We start from the raw sequence: 12,500 nt of genomic DNA, 5'->3' as shown, positions 1-12,500 counted from the left end.
TTCTTTTCTTTTTCCTTTCTTTTTATCTTTATTTATCTGGCTCTCTTTTCCCCTTTCATCACTCTTTTAGTCTTTCTTTCTTTCTTTCTTTCTCTCTTTCTTTGTTTTTCTTATGATTTCCTTCTATCATATTCCTTTTTTTCATATTTCTATCTGTCTCTTTTGCTATTTCTGCTATTCCATCCTTTTTCCTTCCTTCTTTTCATCCACTTATATATATCCATCCATCCATCCATCCATCCATCCATCACTTTCTTTCTCTTTCCTCTTACTCCTGTCTTTGTTTTTCTTCATTTACTTTTTTCTTTTTCTTTGTTTCTTTCATGTAGTTTTAATGCTTTTTGTTTTGCGCACACACACACACACACACACACACACACACACACACACACACACACACACACTTTTTCTTTTAGTCCAGTCTTTCTGTGTGCACTTGTTTTCTCTGTCTGGAGTCTTCACTCTGAGATGATTTGCTCCATGTTGATCTCACTGTAAAAAAATCATGAACATTTCAATTTCAGATTTCTTTCAGTACAAACGTTTTATCCACTGATTCACTGCTCCGTTATGGTGGAAAATAAACCTCTGTATTTCAAACTGTATACAATCTCACAGCAGTGAATGTGAATGCAGGAGATCTAACCACACGTGTGTGTGTGTGTGTGTGTGTGTGTCCTGCTCTCAGGGGGGACGTGGACGTCTCGGCCGTGTGTCAGTACCACATCGGGGAGGTGAAGAGTGTGTTTGAGGGCCCGTATAAGGAATACCGCGAGGCGTCTCAGAGATGGGGGAGATACACCGGAGTCGTCCCGAACCCGCGACCCGGAGCGGTGAGTGCAAAGAACAAACACCACGGCGGAAAGATGTGAGGGTTTCGATAATGTGATTCAGGAGTTTGAGCCAAGAAAGAAAACAGAAAACACACGTTGGGTTGGATGTTGGGTTCGGTTCGAGCGCGTGGGGACGCGAGTTAATTAGACGCTCATGTGGACAGAAAGATGAAAGCGATTAAAGGAAATGAGATTAGGGATGAAATGAAATGAGATTAGAAGAGTTTTGCGTGTAATCTCGTGAGCTCGGAGGATAAACGCCGTTCCAAACAAATCCCTCGACGTACAGTTACGCTGTTCCGATACGATCTGAGACACGCTCTTACTTTAGCTGAAAGAGATTTTATTTTGTGTGTCACGGCTGGAGAATAAATCTCGTTTTCTTTCCCTGTGTGTCTCCTTCTTTTATTTTCCTGCCTTTTCTTCTCTTGGTCTTTGTAGTGCATCACGAATTTCGACAGAGAGAACGGATATAACAGCTCGCTGCAGCTGCCGGACGCGACGCTCAACTTCGCCAAGAAACACCCGCTAATGGAGCTGAGGGCCGAAGCTCGACCCCTGATGCTCTCCAAGGGAGTGAACTTCACCCGCATCGCAGTGGACCGAGTGAGCGCCCTCGACCAGAGAGCGTACAGCATCCTGTTTATAGGAACAGGTATACACCAGAGGGAGGGAGGGAGAAAATTATAGATGAAAGGTGAAGGGATGAACATCTGAAGGGATTTTATGATAGAGGGGATGGATACAGGGGATTGTGGATGAATGGGAAAGAAGAACGAGTGGATAAAGGAATTAAACAAATACATGGATGGATGAATTATGTACATGAATGGATGGATGGATTGTTATGTAGATGGATGAACAACATGGTAGGATGAATGGATGGGTTTTGCTTTGAAGATATAAAGAAAGCCAAAAGGATGGAAGATATAAGACATCATTTGGTGGGTTAAAGGATGGATGGATAGTTGGATAGATGGATGGATGGATGGATGGATGGATGGATGGATGGATAGAAGTATAAATATGAGGGTAGATAGCCTGGGGAAAGAACGGAGATAGAAGGATGGCTGTGTAAATAGATTGTAGATAGATGGATGGATGGGTGGATAACATGGAAAAGGCAGATAGAAAGATAAATAGAAGGCTGTATAATAAAAGCCACCACTGATTGGACTAAAGAAAGGATTGATGGACTGATAGATGGATGGATAGGAAGATAAAAGCAACGTATAAACATCAGAATTTATGGTATTTATTAAGTAAGAATAAGCGAGGATAGACTGATAGAAGGATGGACAGATTATTGATGTAGTGATGGGAATAAAAGACAGATAAATAGAAGAATGAAGGATGAACAGATGAAAAGACGAGGGAACGATTGTTTATCTACAGAAAAAAGGACGTTCATCAATTCAGCTGCGTGTTTTCATGAGCTGAGCGAAGACTGTTAAACTGAAAGACTATAACTGGGCTTTGTCCTTGGTCTCCTTTTCAAACACACACACACACACACACACACACACACACACTCACACTCACACTCAAACTGGCGGGGTGTGAAGAAAGCATTTTCACTCGAGCTCAGTTGGATTAGCGCAGTGCGACTGCTGTCACAGCATGACTGATATTGAGTCTCTCACACACACACACACACACACACACACACACACACACACACACACACTACCTCCCTCTCTTTCTCTTGATCTCTCGCTTGCAGTCCCTCTCACTCTCTTTTTGACTGCTACAATTTGAAGGCCAGACTTCATATGACAACCTTGCCAACACACACACACACACACACACACACACACACACACACACACACACACACACACACTGGCAGTTGGACCACAGGGTTGATTAGCTGTTGAGTGAAAAAGAAGCAGCTGAAACATAGAAAGAAATCTGTCTCCGTCCATCTGTGTGTGTGTGTGTGTGTGTGTGTGTGTGTGTGTGTGTGTGTGTGTGTGTGTGTGCGTGCGTGTGTGCATGTATATTGATTAGCATTGTATATACACAATATTTGTCATTTCAGACACACACATAGCAAAACAAGTTATCTTTTAATATACACATATATATATATATATATATATATATATATATATATATATATATATATATATATATCACACACATACACTCACACAGACACTTACACACACACACACACACACACACACACACACACACACACACACACACACACAGTATAAGACAAATATACACACATACCTACAAATCTATGTATTCAAACACATACACACACACACACACACACACACACACACACTTATTGAGACAAACACATACAAATATATACATTGTAAACTCAATTAAAATCACTGGCATTTAATTTTATACAAAAACCAAACTCTCCTTCTCTCTCTCTCTCTCTCTCTCTCTCTCTCTCTCTCTCTCTCTCTCTCTCTCTCTCTCTCTCTCTCTCTCCTCCAGCTGATGGATGGCTCCAGCGAGTGGCGATTGTTGGATCTGAGGCTCATGTGATCGAAGAGATCCAGCTGTTTGATTGTGCGCAACCAGTCGACAGTCTCACCATCTCACACACCAAGGTAAAACACTCACACACACACACACACCAACACACAACTATACACATGCACACACTCAGAGACACAAAGTCACACAACTACACAAACCTACAAACACACACACCTACCCACATGCATACTCACGCAAGCCTACTCACAACTATACACATGCACACACTCACAGAGACACACAGACACACACAACTACACAAACTTAAAACACACGCATACTCATACACACCGACACACAACAATACACATGCACACACTCACAGAGACACAAAATACACACACACCTACACAAACATGCACACACTCTCAGACATTCACACATACAAGTGCACACGAATATAAACATTAACATACATACCCACACACACACACACACACACACACACACTGCACACACACACACACACACACACACACACACACACACACAGACATGCAGAAATATTTTAATCTAATGTTGTTTCTTATCCAACCTCAGCAGTGTTGTTTTTTTGTCTGTGTGTGTGTCTGTGTGTGTGTGTGTGTGTGTGTGTGTGTGTGTGTAGAAGTACCTGTACATCGGCTCTCGGTCCGAGGTGTTGCAGTTGCCCTTGGCTAATTGCAGTCGTTATCACTCTCAGCCGGACTGCTGGCTGTCTCGAGATCCGTACTGCGCCTGGGACAGCGAGGGACGAGCCTGCGTCCGCATCGACCTCCACCGCGGGTATACACACACAAACACACACACACACACACACACACACACACACACACACACACACACACAAACACACAAGCAGAGTGTTTGATGAGTCTCCATTTGGCTTCATCACTCACCGTCCTCCTGTACAGATGATCTATTCATGTCAGGTTCTTTTTTCCTTTTTTAGGGTGTGTGTGTGTGTGTGTGTGTGTGTGTGTGTTAGAGTATATTTGTGTCTTAGTATACATGTAACGGATGTCTCCTGTCCCCTCACTTAGGTCCATGCCCACTCTCACTCAGGATCTCATGCTAGAGAGGTTCAATCGAGGGTCGAAGGCTAAGTTTGATAAGCCAGTCTCTATCCCGAGTCCAGGTGAGTCTCAGTCTGCTGCACCCTGCTGGCCAAAACTGTCACACTCAGCTCAAATATCATGAACATCCTTCGTCTTCTGTTTTCCAGAACATTCTCGTCTGAGAAATGTGACCGTGGTGGTCGGTTCGGACCTCGTCCTGCCGTGCCAGCTGGTCTCGAACATGGCACGTCCTTCATGGGCACTGAACGATCGCGAGCTGTTGCTCTCTTCAGACTCGGACACTTCAGGTCCCCGTTTCGATCGCACCCTCCGTGCTCTGGTCATTCCACAAGCAGGTGCCCTCCAGGCTGGACGCTACGTGTGCTACTCCGAGGAGCAAGGTGTGAAGTTCCAGACGGAGCGCTACCAGGTAGCCGTGGTGGCGAGCGCGCCGGTGTTCATGGAAGCTCGAGCTCCGGATGCCAGCATGGGGCTTTTCTGGGTGCTGGTGATTGCGTTGGGCGTGACGTGCCTGGTGCTGCTCGCCGGTGCCCTCTACCTGCGCCGGAGGTTGAAATTAGCTTTGGGGAAAGCGGGGACTTCAGAGATGAAGCCACTGGAGAGTACGCTGGTCTACCCGATTACACTGCCCAAAGAGACCCCAAGCTTCGTCCCCAGCAAGATGCCCACCAGCTCGAACAATGACGAGGATCGGTTCTGGGAAACTGGCGCCAATTATTACTACTCAGACGGTTCATTGAAGATCGTTCCCGGACACGCGACTTCGTCTTCGCCCAGCACTATTCCCGGGCAGCCGCTGCACTCGCCAAGCCGCCTAAGCCTCACGAACATCCGGAACTCCGGCGCCAACGGGTATGTCCGTCTTAGCCTTAGCGTAGCAGGCGAAGACCGGGCAAACGGAGGCATGAGCGCAGGAGGAGTGGGAGGAGTTGGAGGTAAGCTGGGAATTGGTGCCAGAGAGAACGACTACACCAGCCCCTTCAAGGAGGAGCTCCGGAGGACTCTGCAGCAGAGAAGCGTTCTGCCTGACGCCAACCCGGAAGAGTCATCGGTGTAGAGGACAAACAGACGCCAAACATTCGACTACCTCCCTCCTTCACGGAGAAGCATCCTTCCTCTCTCTTTGACATCCACTGGACACATCCTCACTCTATATCTCTCTTTCCATCTCTCTATCTCTCGCTCTCGTCTAACACCATCAACCCAATCCAGCACGTGGCATGCTAATGCCCATATACAGAGTCCCTCCATCAGCAGAAAGAGGTTTCATTTCATCGCGTAGCTAACCGAAAAAAAACTACGTGATTTAGCTGTCACTAAAATCTGTGGGAGGAGCCAGACCTATTTGCATTCTGTTTCCGGATTAGTGGAGGGAAAGAGGGCGTAAAAAAGAAATCGGGAAAACTTTTCAGCAGGATGACAATCATACTTTCTGGAACATAAAAGTGTGAAAGACAAGAGAGAGGACGAATGAAATGAAGGGAGCTGTTCAAGCGGATGAAAAAGACTTTTTACGCAGCTCGTTTTTTTTTTTTTCTTTTTTATCTTGACTTTTATCTTTCCTTCGGAGAATGTGTTCAGTTTCAAAGCACTAATATATTGTGACGTTTGTAATCTAAAGATTTTTGCTTTGTATTTCTGGAGCGGTTGGAGAACAACTGCGGGGAACGTTGAGGCGCCCTTTAGAGGAACGTGAACAGGAGGACGGACACTTTTCTCACAGTCCTTCAGCAAAGACACTCGATTCCGACTTGAAAAAAAACTGTGTTCTTGTTAAACCAAAACTGTACTTCATAACTGTAAAAAATGATGTTTCAACAAAGTGCATTAATGCTGAATCTGAATCACTTCTGGATATTTACACGGCTGTGGATAAACCCACCCTGATTGGATGCCAGAAGGCCAGATCGATGCCCAATTATCCAAACAGAGGCTGCGTCTGATTCAATATGGTGAGCGTTCTGAAACTATGTTATATGGATTAAGGTTTGTGGACACCTGATCAATTGTTCTCCTTCTGGAACATCCCTTTCCACATTTTCCCAGCCACATGCTCTTATAGTAACCTCCACTCTTCTGGGTAGATGTTCCACTAGATTTTGGTTTTGGACTTAGCGTTTCCATGACAACCGGTCACTAAATTAGCTAGCTATCCGCAACAAGTGGATTCTAAGCGTGACCCAAAGTCTTAAAGTTTTTTTACAGGAAGTGAGGTCATCTGTAGCCCCGCCCCTGATCCCCCTTCCCTCCTCCCTTCTTGAATCCGAGTCATATTGTAATATCTCTCTTTCTTTCTCTTTTCAGCGTCTCCACAGACTGACAAAAATGCAAGGACGTTTAATTTCATTTTTTTCTATAATATTACAAATGGATACATCTGTCCATCTCTCCGTGAGGTACTACAGCGGACTTTACCTTCACCGGTCTCTTCTTTCCTGCATGAAGCTCTACAAGCCGGCATTATTATAATTTTTTTCTTCCGAAGTGCAAAAGTTCACCAAGTCTTACTCACGACTCTCAAAAAAAAAAAAAAACGAGAGAGAAAGGACAAAAGAAAGAAAGAGACATTGTAATTTCGTTTTGTCTTTTTTTTGTATCATTTCGCTGTGCCTCTTCAGCACGGGCTAAGCCAAAGTAGACTGCAGAAGGTTTTTCTTCCTCTCCTCCTCCTCCTCCTCCTCATTCCTTTCTTTTATTTTGTTTTTATTCAAGTTCAGATTCTGTCTACCGCACAGAAAAAAGGACTGTTCTACTCCACAAGTGTTCGTTATTACTCTTTTTTTATTTTTTGATGGAGAAAGAGAAAAAAAATCAATATATTTTGTGGCATGACAGCTTTATGATGTTTTTTTTTTCTCAAGCAGCTCTGCGTTCTGTTGTCCAAACGTCAGATACGATTAAAAAAAAAAAAAAAAAGATAGAGAAAGCAAGTCGACAGTAATGGGAATTTCACGGAGGATTCTTTCGCCTTTTCACACAAGATTAGTTTACCGTCATTTATCCGAGCGCCGCGATGAGACGAAAAAGAAAAAGAAAAAAAAGCGGAAAAAGGGTGGATTTCTTTTTTTTACATCGTACAGATCTGCTTTCGCCACGGGTGGGCGTGTGTCGATCCTCAAAAGATTTAGATAACGACATGATTATTGTCTACTTTTAAATACGCTGTGTGGCCAAAAGTAAGCCAGCTTGGGTTGGAAGATGTGGTAGATCTTCTGCTATAGACCTCCCCATTTAACGTCATGAATGCGACCACTGACTGCACCCCCAAGCCTCCTCACTTTCTCACCGACATCAGATATTACTAACACCCGTGTGTCTGAATAAATCTCCACCAAAATCTAGTGGAACATCTTCCCAGAAGAGCAGAACTTATTATAAGAGCAAATGGAAATGGGATGTTCAAAAAAGATACACATACCAATCTTAGGGTCAGGTGTCCACAAACTTTTGGCTGTACATTTTATGACCAAATTGGATAAATGTAGATATTTTCTTGGAGAAGATAATGATTGAGGCCTACAGAGTCCAAAGTTTGCAGTTTTTTCATGACAAACTTCTTCTGGAACATTCCTGATACGAGTTCCTCTCCTTGCTTACGTTATAGCAGCTATAAACCGCCGCTCGCACACCAACCTGATCATCTCACCACGTTCCCCAGAAACCGTTCCACATTTTCTCCAGCAGTTCCAAAGCTTCTGACACTGGAGACTCCTTCCTATGGATGTTAACATATTTACGGGAGAAAAAAAAAAAGCTGTGATGTTGACGATCACGGATTTTCATGTAATCTCGATCAGTTTACACTCCCTGCGGACGAGGTGTTGCCATAGAAACGACGGCGTGTGCCCAACAGCATTAGCTGAACAATAACTAAATGATTACATTAAAATATGATATCCAGCGCTGCTATTACGGAGGCGGTCGTAGGTCGTTTTCCGACAGCAGATTTTCAGCAGATTTTCCGACCAATCGGAACTCTGTGTCGCTTTTAGTCACGTGTTCACAAAAACGTCTGCCGGGTTTCATGTGCAAACTGAAATTCTTTTCAGAATGAATACGATACGTTTAATCGTAAAACCGTAATTGCGACGATGGAAAGTTATTTCGGCAAACGGAATTACAAAATAAGAAAATGGCCGACACGTCGATGGTTGTTTAATGGTTGCTATGGCGACCTGCTAGAACTTACGCAGGAAGGCTGCTCGCTTGGAGAAATGCTTTGGAAAGGTATTGAAAATAAATCCTACATTTTTTTTTTACAAGGAACCCAAAAAAGTCATCCAGTGGAATTCATCCACCGATCAGGACGTGATGGAGTGCACTTTTAAGAAATCTGTGAGATTGGGTATTGAGACACAGCCTCAGTGTTTGCTTTGGTATTCCCGGTCCGTGTTTATTCAAGCAACTTCCAAGAAGCAGGATTCGGACACAAGCCATGTGCTAAAGACTAAAATCGAGTCCAGGGTAACACGGGGGCTCAGCAAATGCACTAAATGCTGCTTAATCCGTCGTCGTAACGCAGGTGGAGGATTGAAACACGGCCCATTTGGTTGAGAAAATGTTTGAGAAAAAATTGTGGCCACTTTTTTTTTAACCGTACTGACTTTTTCTCTCTCTAACACACACACACACACACACACACACACACACACACACCGCATGGCCTGTGTCGGGTTGTAAAGACACCGTTTCTGCTCTTCTTTTGTGGCCAAATGTTGATCTGCTTCTTTACGGTTGCTGTTTTTTTGTTTGTTTGATTGTTTACTTAACTGCCTGCTGTTTTTTTTTTTTTTTTTTAATAAATGTGTCTTGTGGTTGTTTTTTAATTATTATTATTATTATTATTATTATTATTATTATTTTCTAATTTTAAGTATAATGTTAGTAACTTATTTCGCTTGTACAAAAAAACCCGTGGATATTTATTATTAATGTACATATGTCCTTATTTTTTATATATGTACATATTCACATGAAATAAAGTTCGATTCACCGAGTGTGAGCTGCGTTTTCGAAAACGTTTTGGTCACGTCTCATTACAGATTTCTGAAATGCAGCACAGGAAACTTCTCATTTATACGATTCTACAAACAGGAAATTACACCATCGCAAAGTCCAGTGATGTTCGATGCATCTATTTACATACCCCCTGATCAGTGTGAATGGTGGATTGTGATTGGCTGGAAGTTCAGGTGTGAATGTTGAATTGTGATAGGCTCTATCTATCTATCTGTCTGTCTGTCTGTCTGTCTGTCTATCTGTCTGTCTGTCTGTCTGTCTTTCTTTTTCTTTCTTTAAAACCATCTATCTATCTATCTATCTATCTATCTATCTATCTATCTATCTATCTATCTATCTATCTATTTTTCTTTCTTCCTTCCTTTCTTTCTATCTTTCTTTCTTTTCTTTCTTTCTTTCTTTCTTTCTTTCTTTCTTTCTTTAAAACCCTCCATCTATCTATCTATCTATCTATCTGTCTGTCTGTCTGTCTGTCTGTCTATCTTTCTTTTTCTTTCTTTAAAACCATCTGTCTGTCTGTCTGTCTGTCTGTCTGTCCATTATTCATCTATGTCACACTCTCACTTCATCTGTCATTCCACATGTTTTACTGTATTTGTAATTTTCTTTCTTTTATTCTTTCTGTCACTCAGTCCTCACAGTTTCTCTTGATGAACTTTACTTATCTCATTTTACAGTTTTTCTCAGTTGCTTTGGAGCGTTTTCTCGTACCATCCTTAATATTTATTTACCAGTCAGTGCATTTCCCACAACAATGAGTACAAACAGCACCACACATTGGATTTTTTTGCAAAAAACGTCTCATTCCCATCAGAATAAAAAGTCCTTTTGTCATTGTTTACAAACAAAATCATTAAAATCTTTATTCGTGTTGTCAGTGTGACGCTGCACAGTTTCAGGATTTCTTGATATAAACGATGGTTTTTGATCACAGAGACTGAAAATGCACAAAATTCTGTTTGGTATCTGAGTTTCAGCACAAATTCATTTATTTGATTGGATATTTGATTTATATTGATTGTAAAAGACCAGACAGGATTCACACTTTTACTGTACTGTACACGTGTTTGTTTGTTTCTTAGTAGTTCATCGGTTTTCAGAATGTAGAATTCTGTTTTGTCTGTATTCACTCTCCAATCCAAGGTTTACGAGATTCACCTTTGACCTGTTTTAGAGAACTGGTTGATGATTGGTTGATCTGATGTCGTTCACTCGCCTTCATTAGTGACGTTTAAGATTCATCTGCACAATTCATCAATTCAACACATTTATAGAATAAAAGTTTAATAGAAATGTTAGATGACAGATGATGACGACTGGTTGAACAATTTTACATTCAATGACGTACACAATGAACTGATGCTGAGATGTTTTGGGGGTTAAAACTATTCAGGTGAAAGCAGTAGAATATATTTTGATCAACATGAACATTAACTGATACTGTAGGAAACAGCAGACACTCGTACACAATCCATTAAATCAATGTAGAAAACATTCGCAATTTGATCAAAGCAACAAGAAATGTTTTTATGATGAGCACAAGTGACTTAATGATGTGGAAGTAGTTTTGAGAAATTTCATTTCTGATCTGAGAAACGCTCCAAAGCGACTGAGAAAAACTGTCATTTCACGTTCTCCGGTTTCTCACTTAATAAAATGAAAATTATCGCTTAATGGGTTTTTGTGATCGTATTTTAGTTTGAATTAAAAAAACGAAATCCTAAAATAATGAAGAAAATTTAATGAATAAATGATGTGTTTTGAGTTTAATGGGATTTTGGACACTAATGTAGCCTGATTACGGTCAGGATCATGGACAGGAACAACGTTTCTCACAAACCACTGCACTGTTACGTCTCATCACGTGACTTTTAGCACCTGAATCACTTTCACGGCTCAATAACACTTTATTTACATCCACAGTGCAACTCGATCACTGTCTCAGATCTGTGCTCTGTGGTGATCAAATGTTTTACTCAGGATCATATTTAGGATCTTATTTAGGATCAGGATCAAAATCAGGAGGGGATTCGGGATCAGGTTTGAAGTCTATGTTCAGGTTTCAGTATCATGTTCAGAACTATGTTCAAGATCAGGATCAGAATCAGGTTCTGGTTTTAGACTCAGGTTCTGCTTCAGGCTCACGTTTAGGATTAGGTTAAGAATCAGATTTAAAATCAGGTTTAGGATCAGGTTCAGTTTCTGAACCAGGTTTGGGTTTAAAACCAGGTTCAGGATCAGGTTTAGGTTTTACAATCAGGATAAGATTTAGATTCAGGTTCAGGACCAGAATTAGGTTTAGGATCAGGATCAGGTATATAATCAGAATCTGGCTCTGAATCAGGTTCAAGATCAGGTTAAAGATCAGGTTTAGAATCAGAGTTGGAGACAGGATTAGGATCAGAATTTGAAACAGGATTAGGATCAGGTTTAGAATCAGAATCAGAGACAGAATTGGGTTCAGGATCAGGTTTAGGATCAGAATCGGAGACAGGATGAGGTTCAGGATCAGGTTTAGGATGTGAATCAGAGACAGGATTAGGTTCAGGATCAGAATCAGAGACAGGATTAGGTTCAAGATCAGGTTTAGGATCCAAATCGGAGACAGGATCAGGTTCAGGATCGGGTTTAGGATCAGAATCGGAGACAGGATTAGGTTCAGGATCAGGTTTAGGATCATGTTTACGATCAGGTTATGGTTTTCTTGTTACTATTTTGTTATTTAGTGCATCTGCTCCCATCTCATCACATGACAAATGAACATGTGAACAGAATAATTTCATTCCACTTTATTTCACACTTCTCATAATTTCAGCTCTAAATGAAGTCAATCTTTCAAGATGTTTACATTTTGATTCACATGGTAGAATAAAGCTGACTATAAAACCCCCTGATATTTCGCTGTACAGTAACCTGGCATCGCCTTTCCGCTCCTAGATCAGACCTGACAGTGATCTATGGTCTGTGTGTTGATGTTTGGTTTCAGGATGTAAGAATTACAAAACCTTCTGTCTGGATCTTCATCGCTCAATTACAGAAGGCATCGTTTTAGAGCTCGGCCATCACACTGACGATGTCATGC

At 41.7% G+C, this 12,500-nt stretch overlaps 1 protein-coding gene across 1 annotated transcript in view; it reads left to right on the top strand.

The window, feature by feature from the left end:
* Nucleotides 1-9,417, top strand: part of sema4c (sema domain, immunoglobulin domain (Ig), transmembrane domain (TM) and short cytoplasmic domain, (semaphorin) 4C) — a 62,067-nt gene extending 52,650 nt beyond the window's left edge. Inside the window, 6 exon segments of the mRNA XM_046841112.1 lie at nucleotides 689-833; nucleotides 1,275-1,488; nucleotides 3,297-3,412; nucleotides 3,949-4,106; nucleotides 4,364-4,458; nucleotides 4,546-9,417. Of these exon segments, the coding sequence (XP_046697068.1) occupies nucleotides 689-833; nucleotides 1,275-1,488; nucleotides 3,297-3,412; nucleotides 3,949-4,106; nucleotides 4,364-4,458; nucleotides 4,546-5,456 (1,639 nt within the window). The 3' untranslated portion in view covers nucleotides 5,457-9,417.
* Nucleotides 9,418-12,500: the final 3,083 nt, after the last annotated feature.

This window comes from Silurus meridionalis, chromosome 27 (genome assembly GCF_014805685.1).
Source record: "Silurus meridionalis isolate SWU-2019-XX chromosome 27, ASM1480568v1, whole genome shotgun sequence".
In the NCBI taxonomy this organism is placed as follows: domain Eukaryota; kingdom Metazoa; phylum Chordata; class Actinopteri; order Siluriformes; family Siluridae; genus Silurus; species Silurus meridionalis.
The sequence above is the reverse complement of the archived record's forward strand: the minus strand, read 5'-3'. Positions and strand labels throughout refer to the sequence as shown.